Consider the following 22,659-nt stretch of genomic DNA (forward strand, 5'->3'; position numbering starts at 1 on the left):
GGATAGCTGAGTTTCCCTGTAGCACTTCATTGGTGCCCTTGAAGGAAAAGCTGTGTCAAGATAAGGTAAAGAAATGGCTGCAGTTGGAGCAATGTAGCTGAGGTATGATCCTGTTCTTGGCCACCCACATACAACAAGCAGGAAGTGCTAGGGGTAGTAGTATGAGAGTTTTCCTTTCTGTTATTTTGGTTTTTTTCTGACAGGGACTTACCACGGCTGCAAGCAGTGACTAAATCACAATAGTTCTCAATAAGACTAAAGTCAGCAAAAAGTTCCCAGGCAACTACTCCCATGCTAGACATGTTCATGAATGACCTATCTCTTTACCTGGAGAAAGTAAATGATTTGCAGCTCAGAAGCCTTGCAGGAGAATCTTTGCCTCCAGGCTAGCACAGGATGTGTTCAGGACTCCCATGAGTTTTAGAGCTGGCTGGCAGCATCCCGTGCAGCCTGAAGGCTCCTGGCACTCCTGTTCCGTGCAGCTAGCAGCACTTCTGGGAAACAGGACATATCTAGTTCTTCGGTGCCACAGACAAAGAGGTGAACCTACTATATCCTAGTCTGTATGATAGATGGCACAGTCCTGTAGGTGCTGGCTTCCTGTGCTACTGGGCAAACAGCTGCGGAGGCAGCAGACTCTTTGCTGATAAGCCCTATCAGAGGTGCTACATGGCAGTACTTGTGACTGACAGCTCATCTCATGCCAGCTCACCTGACCTCTCCAACTAGCTCTTATGTAGCTGTGCCCGAAGGAGCGCTTTTCTCCTTCTGCCTTCCTCGCACTTAGAGCCAAATCTGGCCTCTACAGGACAGTGCTGACAAGAATTGCTTGGTCTCCAGGGTGCAGCATAGCTCACCCCTAGGCTCCTGGGAACTTGACTTTCTTCTGCCAGGCTCATGCAGTCCCGAGGGGACACTGCATCAGGAGGGCAGAGAGCTGGTTGTTCTGAGGGGCTGCAGGAAGCCTACAACCATCTCTCTCCTTGTACAATTGCTCTTGAGGCAGGTGGTGACAGTGCCTTACTGAGTTTTTGGAATGAAGCTGCTGCAGGGTCTTCAAGTCTGGCTCCTTTGCAAGAAAAACATTTCTAACAACAGAAGTGTTGTTAGTCTCATCTGTGAGAAGAGTGGAAAGAATGTGTATCTACGTCTTAGAGAACTGCTGTGAGATCCAGAAACATTGATGGGAGCAGTTGGATGACCCACCAAATGGCCTTTACATCCTTGTCTTTTACAAAACCAGAAAGCCTCTAGGGAGACCGGACCACTGCAAGGACCATCCATCTTTGCAGATTTTCTGTAGTACCAGGTTTCCAGTGATACCTACTACAAAGGCCTTTAATGAGAGTTACTGGGATCACAGAAGGCTTGCTAATGCAGTCAGAGCAGACCTTTGGCAGGAAGAGGACACAAATCCATCAATCCAGCATGCCTGGCCTGTGCCTTAACATCAAAACCCCTCTTACCCTGAAGCTGAAGATTTCAGCTTCCCACTACTCATAGGCTTTCCAGGGCCTACACGTAGCAGCTGAGTTATGCACCCTTGAGAAAGATGTAGAGCAGTCCTTAAGTAAGCTAACCTTAGCCATGGTTAGACTTGGGCAGAAATATGACCCTCCTGTTCTAAAAATTAAATGTTAGTATAACCAGAACAAACAAATGATGGTGCGAGCTGTGAAGTACCTAGCTCCACTGTTAGCTGCACCATAATGCCTTTGCAGTATGTTGTGAGTGTATGACAACCCTTGTGAAGGAGCAGCCCACTTCACAATACATCAGGAATTCACAAAGAGCTTCACACACCTGTATGTCTGATGGAGAAAAAAATGTTGCCTTTCAAATGTCCTTTATATGACTGGATAAAGATGAGAGTACTTAACTCCTGCAAGGTAGATTCTGACTGGGACTACAGATTTTGAAGATGCTCGCTAGTAGTTACCTCTCGCTCTTAACCTGTTCTTGAGCGTAAAGGTAACTATCACCTTCAGCTAATTTCACTGCTTTTTATAGAGATCTGAGATACCACTCAACATCATGATTTCAAACACAGCTCACAAATACAAAGCACAGAAACATTTGATTTCTGCTGGGTAGCAGATGTGATGCACCCTTGCATCTATAAAATAAAGTGAGAAAAGATGATTTTGTTAATCTTTTATTAAACCATCCTTTATTAAAAAAAAAAAAGCATTTGTTAATATATAAATTTACAAAGTACCAAGTACTTTTTGCTTCTGTAAGAAACTAGGATTTTATACCATTGCCTCAAAGTTTGCTGATGAACATGTCCAAGCTATTCCTGGGGAAGGCCTGTGAAATTCTGTGTCTAAGGGACAAGCAGATGGGCATGTCCTGGGGCAACGAGAGAGAGATAAGCTGCAGCTCAATGGCCGCTGAACACTCTTTTGTGTGGTACTCATCTCCGTGGGGAGATAGCCATCTCAGGAGATGCTTGCCTGGCATCCTAGCACGGGATTTATCATGTAGGCAGGAAAAATGGAGGATAAAAGAGGGATCGAGCACCATGAGATTGTTGGTGCTCTTCCATCGGAAACCTCCTGAGCTGATCCCTGCTGCTGCACTCCCTCCTGGGCCTGCTGCCTGAGACATGCTGCTTTCTCCTGGACCTCGCCGCTCCTTCGAGGTGTTCTACCATCTGAACCCTCACGAGCTGATCACTGTTGGCTGCTTCTCCGGTGCTGACTGATGCTGTTCCTGGACTTTCCCTATGCCGCTTCTCCTGTGCTGACCCGGTGCCACTTCTCCAGGACAGCTGCTTGCTGCTCAGGGCTGCCCGTCGCTGCTGCTGTTCTCCCCGCTTCTGCCGCCCCTGCTCTTCTGCCTCGGACCATCGGAGCCGCTTGCAACCGGACCGCCCCTAGGATCCTGGCTGGTGACTTTTCCCGCGTTGTACAAACCCTTGCTTCTTTCCCATCTTTCCTATGGCTCGCCTTCCCTTCCCCATCACCCTAACAGTGTCCGCCTTCCCCATCTCCCTGGTTTATAGTGGTAATAAACTGGTCGGACCAACATTTGAACCATTGCTTCTTAATCTCACGCCGGGTATACACATAATCTAAGAACCTCATCTCCCTCCTTTATATTGGAGCGTGACAGCTTCCCAGTACAACAGGACTCAGAAGTGACAGGTATATTTGGTATTAATTCCATGTATTAATTCCAGGGCTGCAGAAATTACAAACCAGTTCTTATCAAAGATGGCTAATTTCATGCCTTTGACAGATCCATATGTGTCCTGCCTCACTTCAGTTTAAAACATACTTCCTGCTCACCTTGACATACATCAGTATTTGCAAGGGACAGCAAGGCTGGAGCTGTAAGAACTAGCTGACTCCCCAGAAAGATGCAGGCATTTCTTTTATAAAGGGAGAAAATTCCATATCACAGAATCATTTGAGTTGGAAGGGACCTCTAAAGGTCATCTTGTCCAAGCCCCTGGCAGTGAACAGGGACATCTACAGCTAACCACATGCTAATGGAGAAGAGAACTCAGTCATTGAGAGAGCTCTTTTTTTACCTTGTTTCTTAGGGAAAGTGCATCCTTTGCCTTGTGATCATCCCATAATCAGAGAGAAAAAGTCACTGTTTTCGTAAGTCAACAATTCTGAGATCCCCCTGCAAGCTGCATGGTATGAAGCATCCCCAAGTTCCACCATTTAATTTTTTAGCACCAAAACATCCTAAGGTAGAAAGTCCTCAAGTTCTATGTTAAGACCTGAACACCAAAGCAGAACACTGGACTGCTGTGCAAGTATTGTAAAATGAAAAACCCGTTGTACCCACTGCAATTGTTAGCATAACTGAACTCCAAAGGGATCTTTTGTGTCACAATCTCTTCAAACACTGAAGAATAGCTGTCAGTTGCAGAGAGAAACTGAAGGTTTCTGGAGATGTTGTTTTTCACTTGATCTTCCTACAAAAGCCCCCCTCTCTTCTGAAGGAACTTGTGCAGGTGCCATCAATCCTCTGCATGGTCATCTTGCTAGTTCTCTTGCTAGTTCTGCACCACGAAACACTACCACATCATTGCTCTCCTACAGGAAAGCATGTCTTGTCTTGGTGGGATAAACAACCCTAAGCACACCAGCAAGTTTGTCTTCTTGTGCAAAGCTTGTACCAATGGAATTGGAGGACAGATAGCGAAACAAGAGGAGCCCACTTAAATCTCAAATGCCTCAGCATCTTGCAGATGACCACACAGGGCAAGGAAAACTGGAATGCTTAATGTCTGCTGCTTACTCACTTCAACAGTCAGCATGGCAGGCGACACTTTTCTTTCCATGTTTCTAAGAGAGGACAAAGCATCTTACTTGCAACAGATTTATATTGCAGATCATACACTTACATCTCCTCACTGTAAAAGAATGACATAGCTCCTGCCATACTATTCTGCCTCCTAGGAGGCACAATTAGCTCCACACTTAACAGAAAGAATCGTTATGTTGCATGAGAACCACAGTTCTTGAAGGCAATTTTTCTGGCGTGCTTGTGATAGGAAGTGCTTCCACCCTTCTGAAAGCTTCTCTTCTGATCCAAGTACACATGCAAAAAATGGTGAAATATGATGCACCTGTCCTCTGCAACATTTCTTCAGTTTAAATCAAGTCAGCTAGAAGTCCCAGTTATCTGTGCAGTTGTCCAGTTCCTCTTTGGCCTCTCAGGCAGCACAGCATGTATTACAGCCCATTTCTACACTCACAAATAAATACAAGATGGGGAAGCACAGCAGATGTGCCCCAGTGACTGCTGTACCCCCCCCCCCCCTCCTGAAATCCAAAGTGCTTGTTTTGCAGCAGGACCCATATCCCCACCTGCCAGCTGAGAACATGCAGTCCTGAACCCTGCTCACAGGTTTGACTCTTTTCCCTAACTGGTCCCTTGGTATGTCCTTTTCAGCTGGGTTAGGCTTCAGGAACATCATCTGATCCTGCATCTTCTGCCTTCACCATGTCACTACTGTTTGTCTCAGCATGGAGCCGCTTGTAGTCGGTGTGGAAGAAGATGACGTAGAAACAGGCCATGGCACTGCAGAGGCCTGCCAGCAACAGGACTGGAGCTGCAAACAAGACACACTTTTAGATGATGAATCCACATCCTCCACTGTTGCAAAAGTCAAGAGAAACAGCACAGTCCAGGCTACCCTGAGGATAACATGCAGCTCAAGACTGGGCAGCACTGGCAGGGAGAAAGCCAAATCCCATCTCATGTAACAAGGACTCTGAAAAATGACTTGAGTGAAATCTGCCAGGATTTGTTTTGTGTGGCTCTATAGGCTGGAGTCTTACATCAGTGCACACAGTGTGTTTGTGGGAATACATCTGCATGTATTTGTGTGTTAGTGTGTATGTGCAGCTAAGTGCTGGGGGCTGGTGAAGAAAACTACAAGAAAGACCCAGTTTCAGCACTCTTGTCATGGGCAGGGTTGCCATCCCCTACATCAGGCTGCCCAGGGCCCCATCCAAGCTGGCCCTGAAATCCTCCAGGGATGGGACATCCATGGCTTCTCTAAGCCTCATCAAGAACCAAATTACTTCACCAGAAGCCAAACTGCTATCTGGGGACAGTGAAGTCTTGTTCCCTGTCAGCATGCAGAGATGGTTCTGGGGATCTCTGCTCAGCTGTGGATTTAAAAATAAAAAAAATGAAAAAGTGCTTGCCAGGCTCTGTGTTAGGGTGTGTCCCTAGGAACTGATGTGAGTATTACAAAAACGGCAGATAACACCTGGATTCAGCCTACAGTGCTCAAGCTCACCTCAGTTTCTGTGTCTTCTCCTGACAAGGTACAGTAGCATGGAATAAATAACAAAGCTGCGCAGGCATGCTACAAACACTGCAACATCTGCATGTACAGAAGCAACGGAATTAACTCTCTGTCAGTGTGCCTGTGGTCTTGACCTGCCACAATGCACAGTGTGTGCTACATGGATTGGATTTTCTGCTAAGAGTAGTTGTGCAGTAAAGCTCAGAGATAGGCTGCTGTAGGAATTGATCTTGCAGGGTCTGTAACTGTGAGACATGGGTGGGAGTGGGGAATATGCAGCGTACAGCTAAGCATCCAGCACTGTTACTTAAAGATGTGCTTACTTGTCCAGTCCAGGGCTCCATCCTGATCAAGAGCACAGGTGGAAGATGGATCCTTAGAAACACGCACGGTGAGGGCTTGCAGCAGAATCATAAAAATAACACCTTCAATCTGGCTGTGGAGAGAAGCCAGCATGCAGTGACTACCTCTTTCACCAATGATGTAGACAACACCAGCTTCCCCAGTGCAAGGAAGCAAAGCCCTTTACCAGAACAGGGTCTTTCTTGCAGGGGAAGCTGCAATCAGCTGTTCCTGACCTTGGCTAACAGGCTCTGGTTCACATGGTGGCCACATCAACCCCAGACATGGGGACAACACAGCAGGATCACTGAGCAATCACTGTAGAGGTGCGAAGGTACTGAACTACAGCTGTCAAGGTGATGAAGTTTAGGCACTGGACAGAGGCTTGGAAATACCTCTCACTGCAGGGTTGAGGATAGGAAATATTTCAGCTCCTTCTCATCACAGACGGCTGCTAGCAGCAATGAAGTTCACAACCAGTGGGAGACAAGAATCAAGGCAAGTGCCTAATGCCCATCTTTAACTGGTGTTTCTTGCTGCTGCAGCTCTATGTGTCACATACAAGAGGTACTGCTTAAGGCTTGGTCATTCCTGCAGCAGAACAGCGCCAAAACCTTTAGAGGAAGCTCATCAGCTCCACAGCTCACTCAGCAAGCTCACCCCTTGCACAAAGGTAGTTCAGCAGCACGGCTGGCAGTGATGCTCACTCTGCTCTATCTACACCCACAAACCTGTGAGTGCACCTCTCAGCTGGATTTAACGTGCTTGCTTACCTTGCAACAAAAATCAGTCCTGTAGATGTGCCTTCTCCCACAGGATAGGAACACTCCACTGCAAGCTCCATGGCAACAGGGTACATGGCAAAACCAAAGAAACCAAAGATAGAGCTGGTGATAGCCAGAGCAATGGCCTGATCCCTGAACCGAGATGCCTGCAGGCAGAAAAAAAAGCACCAAAATCTGTCAACTCTGCCATACAGAAAGTCTCTGAACTCATAACTTGCAGGAAGTCCCAAGCATTTGCTATCCACCAGCATTGTATTTCTTTATTCTCTAGCCCACTGGAGTTAACAAATTGCTACTCAGTGAAGATTTAGCTTTCAAATTTAAGCCAGGCAACAGAGAGGATCAGCAGAATTATCTGAAGAATGTGGACGCAGTCACAGTACTTTGACTTTATTTTCTGAACAGTAACTAACCTGAAGTGCACTTAGTTTATCTCCAGAATCAAGTGAAACACACACTGTCATTCTGACAAGTATTTTAGAAGTGGCATTTGCAGTGAGTTACATATGAGAATTCACTGGAATACTACAGCTCAGTTTGCACTTACAACTATTCCTTATCACGCCAGATTCACATTTGTTACACTGGGATATTAAAAATCAAACAAATAAACAACAACAGAGAAAAAACCTGAATTATCCACAAAACTTGGTGGTACATTTAATGACCAAAGCAGCCTCATCCCTCAGTCTGCTGGAAAAAAAATGGCCTTGCCTCTTCACTAGGAAAGTTAAGAGCATGAGCCCTGCAGCCTCAGTACTAGTAACCTCCTTTCTTAGTCATGCTTTAAATTCCCACAGAGAAACAGCAGGTGGGGCACAGCACAGCTCCAAAGGTCTGGGTGGAGCTCATGAAGTCCAAACTGTGTCTAGAATCAGAGTTCAAAACATCAGGGCATCAAGCAGATTTGGATGGGTGGGTTTTATTTTACTGCTTTGAACTAGTAGTTCATCTGTATGGGATAAGGGTAAGGAAGAGAAAAGGAGAGGTAAGGAAGAACCGATCCAATGTAAAGAAGTAAATTGCATCAGTTAATTTATGTCCTGAAGCTCTATCTGAGGCTCCACAGTTACTCTTTGAAACCTCCAGGAAAGGGTTTTTCTGTAAAAAAATAAAAATAAAAAATCCTACCCCAGGGAGATAATCTCCAAGTAGGACACATAGCTTAATAAATACAGTGACATCAAATGACTCTGTTTTGAGCTGATGATTACTAGATACCAACAGAAGTAAGCCCACAGGCGTGGTACAATGCAAGAGAGAACTCACCACTGCAAAAACGATGCTGGCAAGGGCACTCAGGCAGAAACAGATTTTGGTGGACTCTATGAAATTCCTTGTCCGGTCAACATAAAGCCCTAGCAGGAAGGCACCCAACAAACCACACACTGTGAACAGAGCACCGTTCAAGCCAGCAAATACCTAGAGGGCATAAAAATGAAGAAGCTGATAAAACACAGTGGTTAGGAATGAGGGTTTAAAGTCACTGACCTACCTGCTTGCTGCTGGCAGGCCACTGTCTGAAACAGAGCAAGGTTTCACTGCCGGGTTGTGGCAGCAAATAAACAGGCCCAGAATCAGTGCTACTACACATGTGAACAACAGGGTGATGGTAGTCTTGAGGTCTCAATGGATGACAAATTTTGGCATGCCTGGCAAAGGAGGCTGGATGCACAGCAAGGCAGGTCAACATACAGAGAGAAAACACTTAACTCCAGCTGTTATAAAAGGACTCCAGGAGGATACAAGCACCAGGATTGAAGTGCTGCCTGCCTCAGGGGAAACACAGGAACTGGTGCAGCCCCTTGCTATTGCAGGGAGACAGCAGGAGGAACCAGCTGTGCAAACCCTGTGCGCAGCTGTAAAAGCTGCACCTGGCCAGCACCGTGGGAAGAATGGAGAAACAGATATGTCACAGTACCTGTGATTTCCTATTGCCTTGGCTTCATGTAAGACTGCCTGAAGTAAAAATGCAATTGTACCAGCCAGCCTTCAGTAGCCTGATCACTCTAGGGCCCACCATGAGCCTCCCTCCATGCCTCTCTGGGAAAGGTGTCAGAAGGCTGCTTAAACATCTGTGTTCTAGAGTGGCCTAAGAAAATGGCAACACCCTAAATAGTGTTTGGGGAGAAAAGGGTTTAAATTGCAAGGAGGAGCCTGGACAGAGGCAGAAATAAAAACACAGATCATCCATTACTGAGAGACTGTGCTGGGCATTAATGTACTGCGTAACCTACATTAAAGAGTACATGCAAATAATATATGAGACAGTGCAGCAGTCTTCATTTTGTACTGACTTGCTTATCAAGGAAATCAGAAGATGTGGTCAGTGGGTAGGAAAGAAGACGACTCACATTTGAATAACCCTTTTCACAAAGGATTTGTTCCAGAAGAGCTGAAAAGCAGGTGAACATTCCAATTCCTCCTCCAAAGCACACTGCCAAGATGATGTACGGCTTGTTTCTCAGGAGCTAGAGAAATCAGTTAACATACTTAAACAACTGGAGAAGAAAGAAAGGCCAGGCTGTGACAACAGACTTGGGGGTCAGATGCTCTGACCCCTTAGTTAGAAATGCTGAGGGCAACCCTGTGAGCACCAGAGGTGTATGGAACCCCTTGTCAATCCAGCCAGCACACAAGTGAAAACAGAGGCCGTGTAAGAAGGAGGGATCTCTTCGGGGCCTAAATCTTTCTTGTTCTTCACCTGTTACCACATCTGTTACCACCTCAGAAAGCTCAGACAACGCAGTCCTCTGAAAGGAGTCCAGTGTGCTTGTCTGTACTGGCTAAGCAGCAATCAGCCCATGGCTGAATGGTGAGATAGCATCCCAGATTTGTAGTGAGCAGATTACACTTCCTGGGAAAGGAAGAGAACCTTCCATGGCAGATTTGGTAAAGCAAAATTTGGAGTCTGCTTTCTCAGCAGATTCGACAACACATCCCTGCCTGGAAAGCCATGTCTCTCATTTCAGCATTGGTTCCCCTCTGTGCTACTGCACTTACCATTTTGAGCCCCATGAAGAAAGGCTGAGAGGTGGAGTTAGTGGCACTGGCTGAAGGAGGTGTTGGAGGAACCTTCTCACGAATTCCCACAGTGGCTAGAACACAGGCTGTTAGAGCAGGAATGGCATAAACACCTAGCTACACAACACAAAGCAAAGCAATGTTATACGTCTTTGCAGCTCCACTGTTCCAAACATGTAAGCCAGCTGGACCCAAACCAGCCCCAGTGGCCAATAAAACCAGTTTTCATTTACCATCAGCGGGATGTGCCTTCCTTCAGGAACTAGTGCAGGTGACAGAACGTTTGCTATAAGAATTCCCAAGGGATTGGCTGGAAGAAAAAAATATGTATTTCATGTAAGCAATCATAATCAGATGATTATTAACCTCTACTACCACTCAGCACCAAAGTAGCAGTGTTCAGAAAAGCAACAAGTACAGGCAGACCAATGGAGGAAGATATGAGAAAAGTTAACTGCGTGGTCTCGCTGATGCCATATTTGTTCTCTCATCATCAAGAAATATATTTATACATTTATTTTCCTACAAGACCTAATTTCTGAAGCTGAAAAATTATTTTCATTTACAAATTTATGGTGCCTGAACCCTCACAAGGCTGTGCTGTAAATGCTAGTAGGAAATGACTAAATGAAGATGGACCAATACATATTATCTGTCCTGATGCTATACAGCAACAGCAACAAACACAGGAGAAATCTAGACAACCTTAGAGTCCCACCTCAGTCTGGACCTAGAAGAGAATGCATCCAAGGACTAGCTGGGACACTTCTGAATGCAATGTGATATCTTCATGTGTTACTACCTCAGCCTTCCTCCAAGTTCAGTGTCTCCTGGGTGCTTCACTGGCACCATGATTCCCTAATTCATCTATACATTCCTGCAGTATAATCAGCCATTGTCACAGCCAGCCAGCCTTGAAAAACTAGCTTTTCACACAAGTAGAAAATCAGCATCCTATGGGAACTTGCAGTTCAGGAGAAGGAGCTGAGCAACAGCTGGTTTAACTTACCTTTCTCCCACAAGATGAGTGTGCATACCAAAATGTAATAGGTGCCAAGAATTGTTTGGCCACCTTCTACCACGTGCACTAACGTTTGTCAATTTTATTCTTAGAAGTACCAAACTTGCTACTTTTTTGGAACAAAAAAGTCAACAAAATGTCCCTTTAAAAATAATGAGAATCCATACCGGTAGGGAACCAGCCAGTGCAGCCTCGTATTACATTTTGTGAAGACTGTCCAATAAGCACACAGAATCACAGAATTCTAGGGGCTGGAAGGGACCTCCAGAGATCATGGGGTCCAAGCCCCTGCCAAAGCAGCTCCCTAGCCCAGGTTGCACAGGTAGATATCCAGGTGGGTTTGAAACATCTCCAGAGAAGGAGATTCCACCACCTCTCTGTGCAGCTGTGCCAGTGCTCTGTCACCCTTACTGTGAAGTTCTTATACACATTTGTGAGGAAGTTCCTATGCATCAGTTTGTGACCATTTCCCCTTGTCCTATCACTATGCACTGCTGAAGAGTCCAGCCTCATCCCTTTATGTATCTAAATACCTTAGATATTTATAGATGTGGATAAGATCCCTTTTCAGTCTTCTTTCTTCAAGGTAGAACAGACCCAGGTCTCTCAGCCTTTCCTCATGAGAGGTGTTCCATGCCCTTTATCATTTTTGTGCCCTCCACTGGTCTCTTTCCAGAAGATCCCTGTCTTTTTTGTACCAGGGAGCCCATAACTGGACACAATACTCCAGGTAAGGACTCACCAGGGCACAGCAGAAGGGAAGGATCACCTCCCTTGAACTGACAGCCATGCTCTTTTTAATGCACCCTAGGATGGCACTGGCCTTCTTGGCTACCAGATGGCTCATGGCCAACCTGTCAACCACCAGGATACCCAGGTCCCTCTCCTCAGAGCTCCTCTCCAACAGGTCACCCCCAACCTGTACTGGCACATGTGTTATTCCTCCCTAGGTGCAAGACTCCACACTTGCTCTTGTTAAACCTCATCTGGTTTCTTTCTGCCCAACTCTCCAGCCTGTCCAGGTCTCGCCGAATGGCAGTACGGCCTTATGGCATGTCAGTCATTCCTCCCAGCTTCATATCACTAGCAAACTTGCTGAGAGTGGACTGTATCCCCTCATCAAGGTCACTGATGAAGATGTTGAACAGGACTGGACCCAGCACGAACCCCTAAGGAACACTGCAAACAGAGCATATACTCAGTGCACACCTTTCACCAGTCCTCAGCAGGAGAAAATTAAGGATGTATAGGACATCTCAGAACTCAGCCACTGAATTACATCAGTATTTTGTACAGAACAAAGGCAGTTATGCCAAAGTTCATAAACACAGGAAACTCTTGTCTAAATACAAACTTTGCAGCTGAACACTGAAACAAGCAATACCATCCTTGCATGTATTCAAAACTGACATGACCCTGAACATCCTGCTCAAGCCAACCCTGCATGCAAAGGGGACATGAATGAGGTGATCACAAGTGATGCCTTACAACATTATTCTCTATTCTGTGATTCTGTTGAGGCATCATTAATATTGCTACAGCACATGACAGTCACAGCATTCCTGCTCTGTGTTTTGGAAAGTAATTGCTAATGTAATCTAGGTGAAATGTTACCCAAACTAACTTTAAGTGGAAACTTTAACAGTTTCCAAGGAGACGGATTAAAACTTCTCTATTTGCGTAAAATACAAACAGGAGATTTTTTCATGGTGTTCACAGGCATCCATTCTGGGCCCTGCACTGCTTCCCTGGGCATGATAACAGCACTGAGTACAGTAAATACTGAGAAGCACAGATGAGTAATAGTGATCTCAGCTACTCCATCTGCACACAAAACCAGCAAATCCTGCTTAGAGGTACTGCCAGAAGCTGTGGGGATACTGGCAGGGCCAGAGTCTGCATACAGCACTGATGCACTACTCCAACACTGAGCATTGCTCTAGCATTAACACAGGAAATGGATACTAATAAACTGGAGCAAGCTGAGAGAAAAAGCTCAAGTGAGCAACAGGGTGACATGGAGATATGTGTGAAAAGGAAAAGGGAATTGTGCCTGTAAAGTGACTGCACTGGAACATTTCAGACTTCATAGACAAAGCCAAGTTGAGGTGACTATCCATAACTTCTTGCCAAACAAGTGTAACAAGACTAAATGGCCAGGAGATAACAAGAATCAAGATGAGAAGTAACATGTAGGCATTTGCCGGTAAGGTAATTAACCACTGAAGTAAATGAATGGGCTGTGGCAGATGCTCCTTCTAGGCAATATTCAAACTCTTTTTAAAAATGAAATTCTGAATTTAAATAGCAGGCAGTAATGGATGCAACCAGACACCACTAATGGAAGTCTGCTAGATAGCAATATGCAGGCGTCGCAGAAGATAATTATCACAGCCCATTCAGTCCTCACACTAGTATCTCAGCCAGCCACAGACTGAACAGATTGAAATCTTGAGTATCTACTGTTCTTAGTTCTTCAGTTGTATTAATTCCCACAGTTAAATCCATTTATTCCTGTAAGGTCTGAGGCCACTACATCAATGGTGTACTATTTAGCTTGCTCTGGCTGCTCTCTCACCCAAAAGAATTGAATTTCTACTGGCTGTGATCCTTCATACCACAGCAAAGGACCACAGTGCCCAGTGGTGCCCACCAGCACCTTCTGAACTTCTCTGGTAGTACTGGCATCACACCACACTCAAAGCAGAGCTCCTTCTCCAGAAGGGAAGGTAAAGATCTATCTCACTCCTGGGAAAGAAAGTGTGCAACCTCGTGTACCCACTCCAGAGAGGGGGGTGCGAAAGAATTGCCTTGTTCTAACATCACAAATATCCATCTTTATAAATAAGTGTTCATGGTCTGGATTTACCAGCAGCACTGGGAAAGCTGTACAGGTGTCCTTCTGCACTGGCCTTTTCCCCTGACTTATCCCTTCCATCACAACTCTGTAACCATGTGGGATCTCCCCCATACCTCCAGGTCTTGATTCGGCCTCTGGAACCAGTGTGTCAGCATCTGCATGGCCAGCTGAATATATTTTACATGCGTATGCATGTGTGTATATATATTGGAATGTTCAGCCTTGATAATGGATGAACTGGTGAACAAAACTGCTACTGCAGCCTCACCTCTCTCTGATTACAGGATTTGAATACTGTGACCACAAGCATAGCTTGCAAATTGAACACCAGCTCAGCAAGTTGCACAGGTAAGGCCACTGCACAGACCTGAAATTTAGTAATGCTGAGGGCTGTCCTCAGCAAAGATGGTCATCTTGTTATGGCAGTGGGGAAGCACACTGGGAACCTTGGTGGCTGACTTTCAACTCTGCACCTGGATATGGTTGAGGCCCACTTCTTGCTTGGCAGGAAATGTCTACCTGTTCCTTAAGGCTTTACTGATTTATTTGATGTAGCTATGACACTTTTGGCCAGAGCTGTGTTTGCAAGGCCTAACGACTGTAGTAGAAAAGGCTTCCTTTGCCCACTGTCTTTGAAAGCAGTACAAATGCTAACAAGTTCTGGAAGGTAACAAAGCTACTGTGTTGGTATCACTTACACATGGATGAGATCATATTTGCTGTTGCTCTCTGGTGATCTGGGAACCATAAAGCTGCCAACTTAGTTGGTGAAAAGATAACAAGAGGCTGAGCCAATGCACAGAGGCACTGCCCAACGAACAGGTACCAGTAATTCTGGGAGCCCAAGCTCATGAACTTCAGCACGCTGAACAACCGGATGATGCTACCCATCATGTTCAGCCACGCACTCAGGATCACCTGCAAGCAGAAACAGCCATGGGTTGTATGTTGCAACCTGAAAGACAGAACTTAATGCAACAGCGTAGCATAAGCAAGGTCTCAAATGAATTATGGGAAACACTGGGTTTTTAGTAACTGCTGCAAAGAAAGCTGCCTGCAGACTGTCCCCACCCCTTCGGGTCACTGCAGGATGTTCCTGATCCAAAGACAACCTTTACCAGACTTCTTACAGAGCAAGAAGGCTCCTTGGTCTACCATCATGCAGCTTATGCAAGCCAGCACATACTGTTGGTGGAATTTGGTAGAAATCCAAAGTTCACTATTTTCAGTCTGTTGTCAAGTTTGTGCTGTTACCAATATATCTTGCTGCAGTGATCCAAAGACTATGGAAATTAGTTATACAAGACGCAGGACCTGCTAGTGTTCTGTCCCTTTGTGCTTGTTTCAGTGCCACAATCTCAAGACTCACAGCTTTTGGGAAGAGTGTGCTGAGATCCCACACTGCCTTTGCACAGACACTGTGAGTTGGCAGGTGTCACTAGCTTGCTTGCACCTGGCCCTGCCATTCCTTAATCTGCTACTACAAGCACAATAGTTGTGTTAACACTACTCCCTAGAAAACCCCAAATGACCTCACTAAGTGCTTTATGCAGTTGAATCATGCTGTCTGTCCCTGTCAGTTGGCTAAAACAACAAAATCCCAAGCAGAAAAAAGGAAAGGAGAAATGCACCATTCATTATGACTTTTCTTACTACTCCCCCCTTCCAAGGTGGTGACAGCTACTACTGAACTAGAACTGAGCTTTCAACACAGCCATCCTCTGCTGCACTTAGCCAGACAAGATCCACAGTATATATGCTAGTGCTTTGTGCATCTAAACCCATAGAGAGGTCGTCTCCTCCATCTTTGGGTGAAGAGCCCTCAGGGTAACAGAACAGTTCAACTCACAGCACATCTGAGTCCCACACTGTCAAGAACCCATGTTGCCACCAGACCAAAGGGGATTGAGATGAGCAGGTACACTATTGAGAGCCAGTTGACCATCTCCAGGGAAATGTGGAAGTATGCAGCAGTCTGATCAGCCACAGGAGCAAATGTCAGCCATAGCTGCAGAACAGAGAATAAAAATGTATGGTTAGGTTGAGGTTGGACTTGATGACCTGGAAGGTCTTTTCCAACCTGAGCAATTCTATGATTCTGTGAAAATAAGTAAGCATGACCATCATTACCAGAACAGATTTTCAGCATCCCTGCAACCTTATTACATTCAGAAGAGGCTCACAGTCCAATTTCCCTCCACCCACTCCGAAGGAGCCTGGCAACTGTCATCCATCCCACTTCTGCAGGAGGTTACTGGTGGGCTGCATGCCACTGCCTCCCTGCCTGCACTGGTAGCAGCATGAGGGGCAATTGAAGGGAGCACAGACTCAACGCTTCAGTAAGCCACAGCTGGAGAAGGCAGCATAAACAAACGCAACCCCTGGGACTGTCGGAGTTCAAGGAACACTATGGATTTGTTGGTGCAACACATATACAACCAGGCACAGCCTCACCAAATACAGTAGAAAAATATTGGTTTTCATGAAATACAAGCTGTTAACCAGTGTCTACCCCCCCACACACACCAACAAATCAAGATTTTAAATGCGAAAAGCAATATGAATTGCAGAGTGGAAAGCACATGTAACCGAATAGGGTGCAAGCACTTTGCCAAGTTAATGGCAGTATCAGCTAGCACAAGCTGCCATATGGAATGTTTTCCACTGTCAAGCAGGCTGTATAGCTGCACAGTGTAGCAACACCCCTGCAACACCTGTCCTGCACAATTTGAAAAGGAGACACAGGGGTGAAGGGGACCGGGGAACTACAGGCCTGTCAGCCTGACCTCGGTATCAGGGAAAGTTATGGAGCAGATGATCTTGAGGGAGATCACACGACACGTGCATGGCAATAAAGGGATCAGACCCAGCCAGCACGGGTTCACCAGGGGCAGGTCGTGCTTGTCCAACCTCATCTCCTTCTATGACTGGGTGACCAGACAGGTAGATGAGGGAAAGGCTGTTGATGTAGTCTACCTGGACTTCAGCAAGGCCTTTGACACGGTCTCCCACAGTATTCTCCTAAGGAAACTGGCAGCCCGTGGTGTGGACAGGTTCACTCTTCTCTGGGTGGAGAACTGGCTGGAGGGCCGTGCCCAGAGGGTAGTGGTTAATGGAGTTAAGTCCAGCTGGCGTCCTGTTACGAGTGGTGTCCCCCAAGGGTCAGTTTTGGGGCCCATCTTGTTTAATATCTTTATTGATGATCTAGACGAGGGAATTGAGTGTACCCTCAGTAAGTTTGCAGATGACACAAAGCTGGGAGGATGTGTCAAACTGCCTGAGGGTAGGGAGGCCCTTCAGAGGGATTTGGACAGGCTGAACAGCTGGGCTGAGCAAAATGGGATGAGGTTCAATAAGACCAAGTGCTGGGTCCTGCACTTTGGCCACAATAACCCCATGCAATGCTATAGGCTTGGGGCAGAATGGCTTGAAGAATGTAGAGAGGAAAAGGACCTGGGGGTGTTGGTTGATGCTCGGCTCAACATGAGCCAGCAGTGTGCCCAGGTGGCCAAGAAGGCCAACAGCATCCTGGCCTGTATTAGAAATAGTGTAGCCAGCAGGAGCAGGGAGGTGATCATCCCCCTGTACTCAGCTCTGGTACGGCCGCACCTCGAGTACTGTGTTCAGTTTTGGGCCCCTCACTACAAGAAGGACATTGAGGCCCTGGAGCGTGTTCAGAGAAGGGCAACAAAACTGGTGAGGGGTCTGGAGCACAAGTCTTATGAGGAGCGGCTGAGGGAGCTGGGATTGTTCAGTCTGGAGAAGAGGAGGCTCAGAGGAGACCTTATTGCACTCTACCACTTCCTGAAGGGGGGTTGTGGTGAGGAGGGAGTGGGCCTCTTCTCCCTGATAAGTAATGACAGGACGAGAGGGAATGGCCACAAGTTGCGCCGGGGAAGATTTAGATTAGACCTGAGGAAGCATTTCTTTTCTGAAAGAGTGGTCAGGCACTGGAATGGCCTGCCTAGGGAGGTGGTTGAGGCACCATCCCTAGCGCTGTTCAAGAAGCGTTTAGATGAGGTGCTAAAGGACTTAATTTAGTAGTTGGGTAGAGATAGTGATAGGAGGATGGTTGGACTAGATGATCTTATAGGTCCTTTCCAACCTTATGAACTTATGAACTTATGAACTTATGACCTTCCCTTCTACAACAGACAGCTCAGCAATCATCAGTATTCACATGCTCTCCCAGGCACCAGGACACAGCAGTGTGGCTGCTGTGAAAGTGCTGTTGGATGCCCACCTGAGACAAACAGGACTCCTCCCAAGCCACACACCATATTCCTGTTTGTGCTCAATGATCGTCAGAATGGACACAAAAACTGGAAGCAAATAGCCTCTGGCTTCAGCTGATGCCACCCATGCTGATGTAGCAGCAGAGGAAGGACAGCGGTGAGATCTACAGACAGGCTGGAAGTCAGTTTCAGCCTCTCACAGCTCTCAGGAAGACAGGCAGGACCAGGAGCTGGACAGTGTAGTTCATACGTATCCACAAGGGCCCTGCTTGAACAGACAGGAGTGGGTGAGGAGCGTGTGTACACAGCCCTGCAGCACACTTGTGTGGCTTTCCTTCCTCTCCAAGTGCACCAAGTGGTGATAGAAGTCCTCCAGGAGAGCAAGTCAGGAGCCTGCCAGCCACGTGTGAGCCGGCTCTGCCTGTTGCTCCCTCCTCCTTCCTTTCCACCTTACTCAAAATGACAAGCACAAACAGGGCAGGAAGCACTCCCAGACTCATTCTGCTGCGCATTCCTCTGTCCTCAGCACTAAGGCAAGAAGTTCCTCCTGCAAAGCAGTTTCCACCCTCTGAACTCAGCAGTAAGGATGCAAAGAGAGAGGAGGTTTTTGCCTCAGCAATCAGCACTTTCTGGGTACTACTGAACAGTAAAGCTTCTCAAAACCACACTGTTGGGGAGAAATTACCAAAGCTTAGCCCTGATGTGGTCAGAAGCACGACCAGGACTTTGGGCAGAAATTACATGAAGTAGATAATGCTCACTTACAGACTTTTTAAAATAATGTAAGGATTACTTACGCTATGTTTTCAGTCAGCAGTGTCCAGAACAGCAGTATTTGGGGAAATGAGAGCCACCCCCAGCAAGACAGTACTCTCATAGAGCAGACAGAGACAGAGGCTCTTAAGCCCAGGTCAGTAGCAGAGATTCAAGGAAGAGACATCTTCTCTTTGGTGTAAAAGCCTTCCTTATACCTTATCTATGCTGCTATGCTCTCTCATAGAGAAGAACTTCACATGATGATGTGGAGCAGAAGTAGTTTCCTTTCCATCGTCACATGGTCAGGCCTGGCTTCACTTGATCACAATTTTAAAACAGGGCAAACAAAGACACATTCATTTCTCAGCCTGTCCGTTCTGCATGACTGAGCATGTTTTCCTGTAGACAAATTGCTCCTACATTGTCCTCATGACACTGACAACAATCCTCTCTCCGGGCTGTTTGCTGTCTGTCACTTTCACTGACAGCAGAGATCACTAAGAAGGAAAGCAGCATGTGTGTATGAGTAAGAGTGGAGAACACAAGGTGTCATCCTGGAAGCTCAGTCCACCCCATGAGGTGACCTGCTCTCTCAAATAAGAGAGCTCAGAAGTTGGGTGTGCTCACCATTTGCATTTTGCAGACAGACAGACACAGGAATAACTACCACAAAGTACTGCATGCAGCACCTGGGCAGGAATTAAGGACACATCTCAACTTGCATGGCAATTTTCATGCCACAGAACTGGTAAGCTAATCTTTTCATCTGGAACTTTTAAACAGAAACCAACCAAGTTGATTCCATGGCCTTTCAACCACTCCCTCAATTCTGAAGTGATTTTCACCTGCAGTGTTTAGGAGAAACATCTGCATCAGAAAACATTTGGTCACAACTTTCCGTGTCAGTATACTTGTAAATTCCAGACACGTGCAGAGGCTTACTAAACAGTTCTGCTACAGAAGGGTATTTATTAAGCACACAGTTTTGAAGTGGGGAAGTTCTGGCCCAAGTTGCCACTGTGGGAAAATAAGGCTGCAGACAATCAGGAAGTTGGCACAAGACTGAGCAGATGGACAGAAGAACCCTCCTTACAGCAGCATGACCCAAGACAGAGCACTGGCACAGCTGCACAGAGAGGTGGTGGAGTCTCCTTCTCTGGAGATGTTCCAGACCCGCCTGGACACCTACCTGTGCAACCTGGGCTAGGGAGCTGCTTTGGCAGGGGGCTGGACTCCATGTTCTCTGGAGGTCCCTTCCAACCCATACAATTCTGTGATTCTGTGACATAGGCTCACTTGTGGATGCATCCGAAGAATCGCTTCAGGTACCTCTCTGGGTACACAATTCACCATTTGCAAAGTTCAGGTCCTCCAGGAGGGCCTGTAAGGGCTCAGCACAGCATCTTTTTCTATGTTGTTACTCCCACTCCTAGCCAGGACAGCCATCCAGGCTAACAGTGCTTTCCTGTTACATGCTGCTCTTGTGCTGCGCTGATCTGAGAGCTTCACGCTGCTTTTCTGCAGGACACCCTTTTGCACCCTTAGAGGATTTTGCCTTAGGAAGGTACCTGAGCTTTCTAGTGTTTCAGTATACAACCAGATTCTCACTGTATTTTTCCATTTCTCTACTACAGCACTTCCGCATCATGGAAGACCCACTCTTCCTTCCCATCACTGAATATGCCTAACCTTAGGTGCCAGACAGCACGCGCTCATGGGATGATAATCCTCAAGCACATAAATCTACATTGCCTGATAACTATCAACAATGTCCTCGATGAATTGGTGAGTGAAGATTTGGGCATCCAACTCGGTATGGGGAAACTTTATGCATTTACCCTGATCGCTATCAAACTTAGTTTTAATCTGCTCAACAAATGAGTGTGACCTAACATCCCCTTTTTAGGCCTTTCAGAATTAAGTAACTGTAGGCAATTAGAAGTTCCCGCACCAGCCCGTTTAAATCATGGAACCACTGAAGTTGGAAAAGACCTCTAGGATCATCAGGTTCAGCTGTCAGCCCACCCCTACCACATCCACCAACCGCGTTCCTCAGTGCCACATGTTGCTTGAGCACACAGGGTCACTGCTTGAACACCTCCAGGGACAGTGACTCCACCAGCTCCTCAGACAGCCTGTGCCACTGCCTCACCACTTTTTCTGTGTAAATATTTTCTAATATCCAACCTAAACCTCCACTGGTGCAGCTTGAGGCTGTTCCCTGTCACATGGGAGAAGAGGCTGACCCCCAGCTCACCACAACCTGACTTCAGGCAGCTGTAGAGAGTGATAAGGTCTCCCCGAGCCTCCCCTTCTCCAGACTGAACAATCCCACTTTCCTCAGCTGTTCCCTGTAAGACCTGTGCTCCAGACCCTCCACGGCTCTGCTGTCCTTAGCCTGGCGCAGAATCACTCCTTTATCACTCTGTATTTGCAATAAACCTCAGCAGGAGATGCACTATTTTTTTTTTTCTGACCAGATAAGCCTGCCGGCCCAGGTCAGCATTAAAGCCCAGCCAACTCGCGCTCCTGTACCCACAGGGAGTTTTAGCAGCGTACTCCTGCAGTTTGACACCGTTACTGTTCTCAGCCCAGCAGAACTTCCAGCTGCGCTCCATCCCAGCCTGGCTGCCCCCCAGAGATCACACGCGCGCTGCCCTCCTCCCCCCGCACACTCCCGCGCTCAGAAAGGCCTCGATGGGGCTGGTGCCGCCCAGCCCCGCTCACCATGGCGTTGGAGCAGTTCAGCAGGCACACTACGGCCAGCAGGAACCACCGCCGCCGGTACGTCTTGAGCCGGCCGGGGCCCCGCTCCGCCAACAGGCCCTCCGCCTCGCTCCGCTCCATCGCGGCTGGGACAGACTCAGCCCGGCCCGGTTCCACCCCGCCCCGCTCCGCACCTCCCCGGGGCGGTCCCGAGCCTTTGCTACCGCTTCCCGGGCGGTGGAGCGGGCGTGGCGCCGGGCACAGAGCTGCGGTGTTCGGGCGGCGGTGGGGGCGGGTTGCCGGCTGCGGGCTGCGGGCTGCGGGCTGCCTTCTCTCCCCGGCGGTGCCGAATGTATGGCGATGAATGCCCGCGGTTGGTGTGTGCTGGCACCCCTCGCCCCCTCCGCAGTGCCGCCCTCTCTTCCCCCCAGCCCAGCACATCCTTGCCAGCCTGGCTTTTGTTTTCAGGAATTAGGCAGTTGGAGCCGGTGGTCACAGAGGTGTTTCTCAGCTAAGCAGTTTCCCATTTTTAAGAAACGTGAGGTACTGAGGCTTCTTTGGTCTCAGATGTGCGAGCGTATGTGATAGCCTCTGAATACACCCATCTGCATAGCATGTGTGCTGAGTGGTCTCTGCTAGGAGAAAACTTCTTTGACAGCTGCTATGTGAAAAAAGGTTTGTCAGCAAATGAGTAGTTAAAGACTCTGTACCTTGGTTATAAAATGGGTGTGGAATGATTTATGAGAGAGACTGGGAGAGGATTCTGCATCCAAAGCAGTTTTGCAGTACTGATCACTCACAAATTATGGGGCAGTTTGGCTTGGATAAGACCTCAGGAGGTGCTTGGTTCGACCTGTTAAAACAGTCAGCTATGAGGTCAGACCAAGTTGCTCAGGGCTCAGCTTGGTCTTGAAAACTTCCAAGGACTGAGTGAACACAACCTCTCAGGGCAACCCATTCTAATGCTGGACTGTACTTGCAAGGAAGAAGTTTCTGTGTAGTTTCTCCTTCCATATAACACTGCAAGCAGACCAGGCACATTGTGATGATATCTCCCTGTAGATACAGGAAGGCTGGTTATGTCCACCAAAGCCTTCTTCTCCATGCTGAATAAACTGCATTTCAACAGCCCTTCCTCTTCAAGCAAC

At 47.2% G+C, this 22,659-nt stretch overlaps 1 protein-coding gene across 1 annotated transcript; it reads right to left on the reverse strand.

Annotated features, from left to right (window-relative positions):
* Positions 1-4,054: 4,054 nt before the first annotated feature.
* SLC49A3 (solute carrier family 49 member 3) lies at positions 4,055-21,662 on the reverse strand. The gene is made up of 10 exons (XM_065744249.1): positions 21,533-21,662; positions 15,664-15,822; positions 14,513-14,732; positions 10,167-10,243; positions 9,913-10,050; positions 9,264-9,380; positions 8,179-8,331; positions 6,898-7,055; positions 6,106-6,218; positions 4,055-5,077 (listed from the first exon to the last, which is right to left on the reverse strand). The coding sequence occupies exons 1-10, from the start codon at positions 21,650-21,652 to the stop codon at positions 4,923-4,925; spliced, it is 1,410 nt and encodes a 469-aa protein (XP_065600321.1). The 5' UTR covers positions 21,653-21,662; the 3' UTR covers positions 4,055-4,922.
* Between the last annotated feature and the right edge of the window lie 997 nt (positions 21,663-22,659).

This window comes from Cyrtonyx montezumae, unplaced genomic scaffold, assembly GCF_038088225.1.
Source record: "Cyrtonyx montezumae isolate F1298 unplaced genomic scaffold, pur_monq_1.0 scaffold_30, whole genome shotgun sequence".
Taxonomy (NCBI): domain Eukaryota; kingdom Metazoa; phylum Chordata; class Aves; order Galliformes; family Odontophoridae; genus Cyrtonyx; species Cyrtonyx montezumae.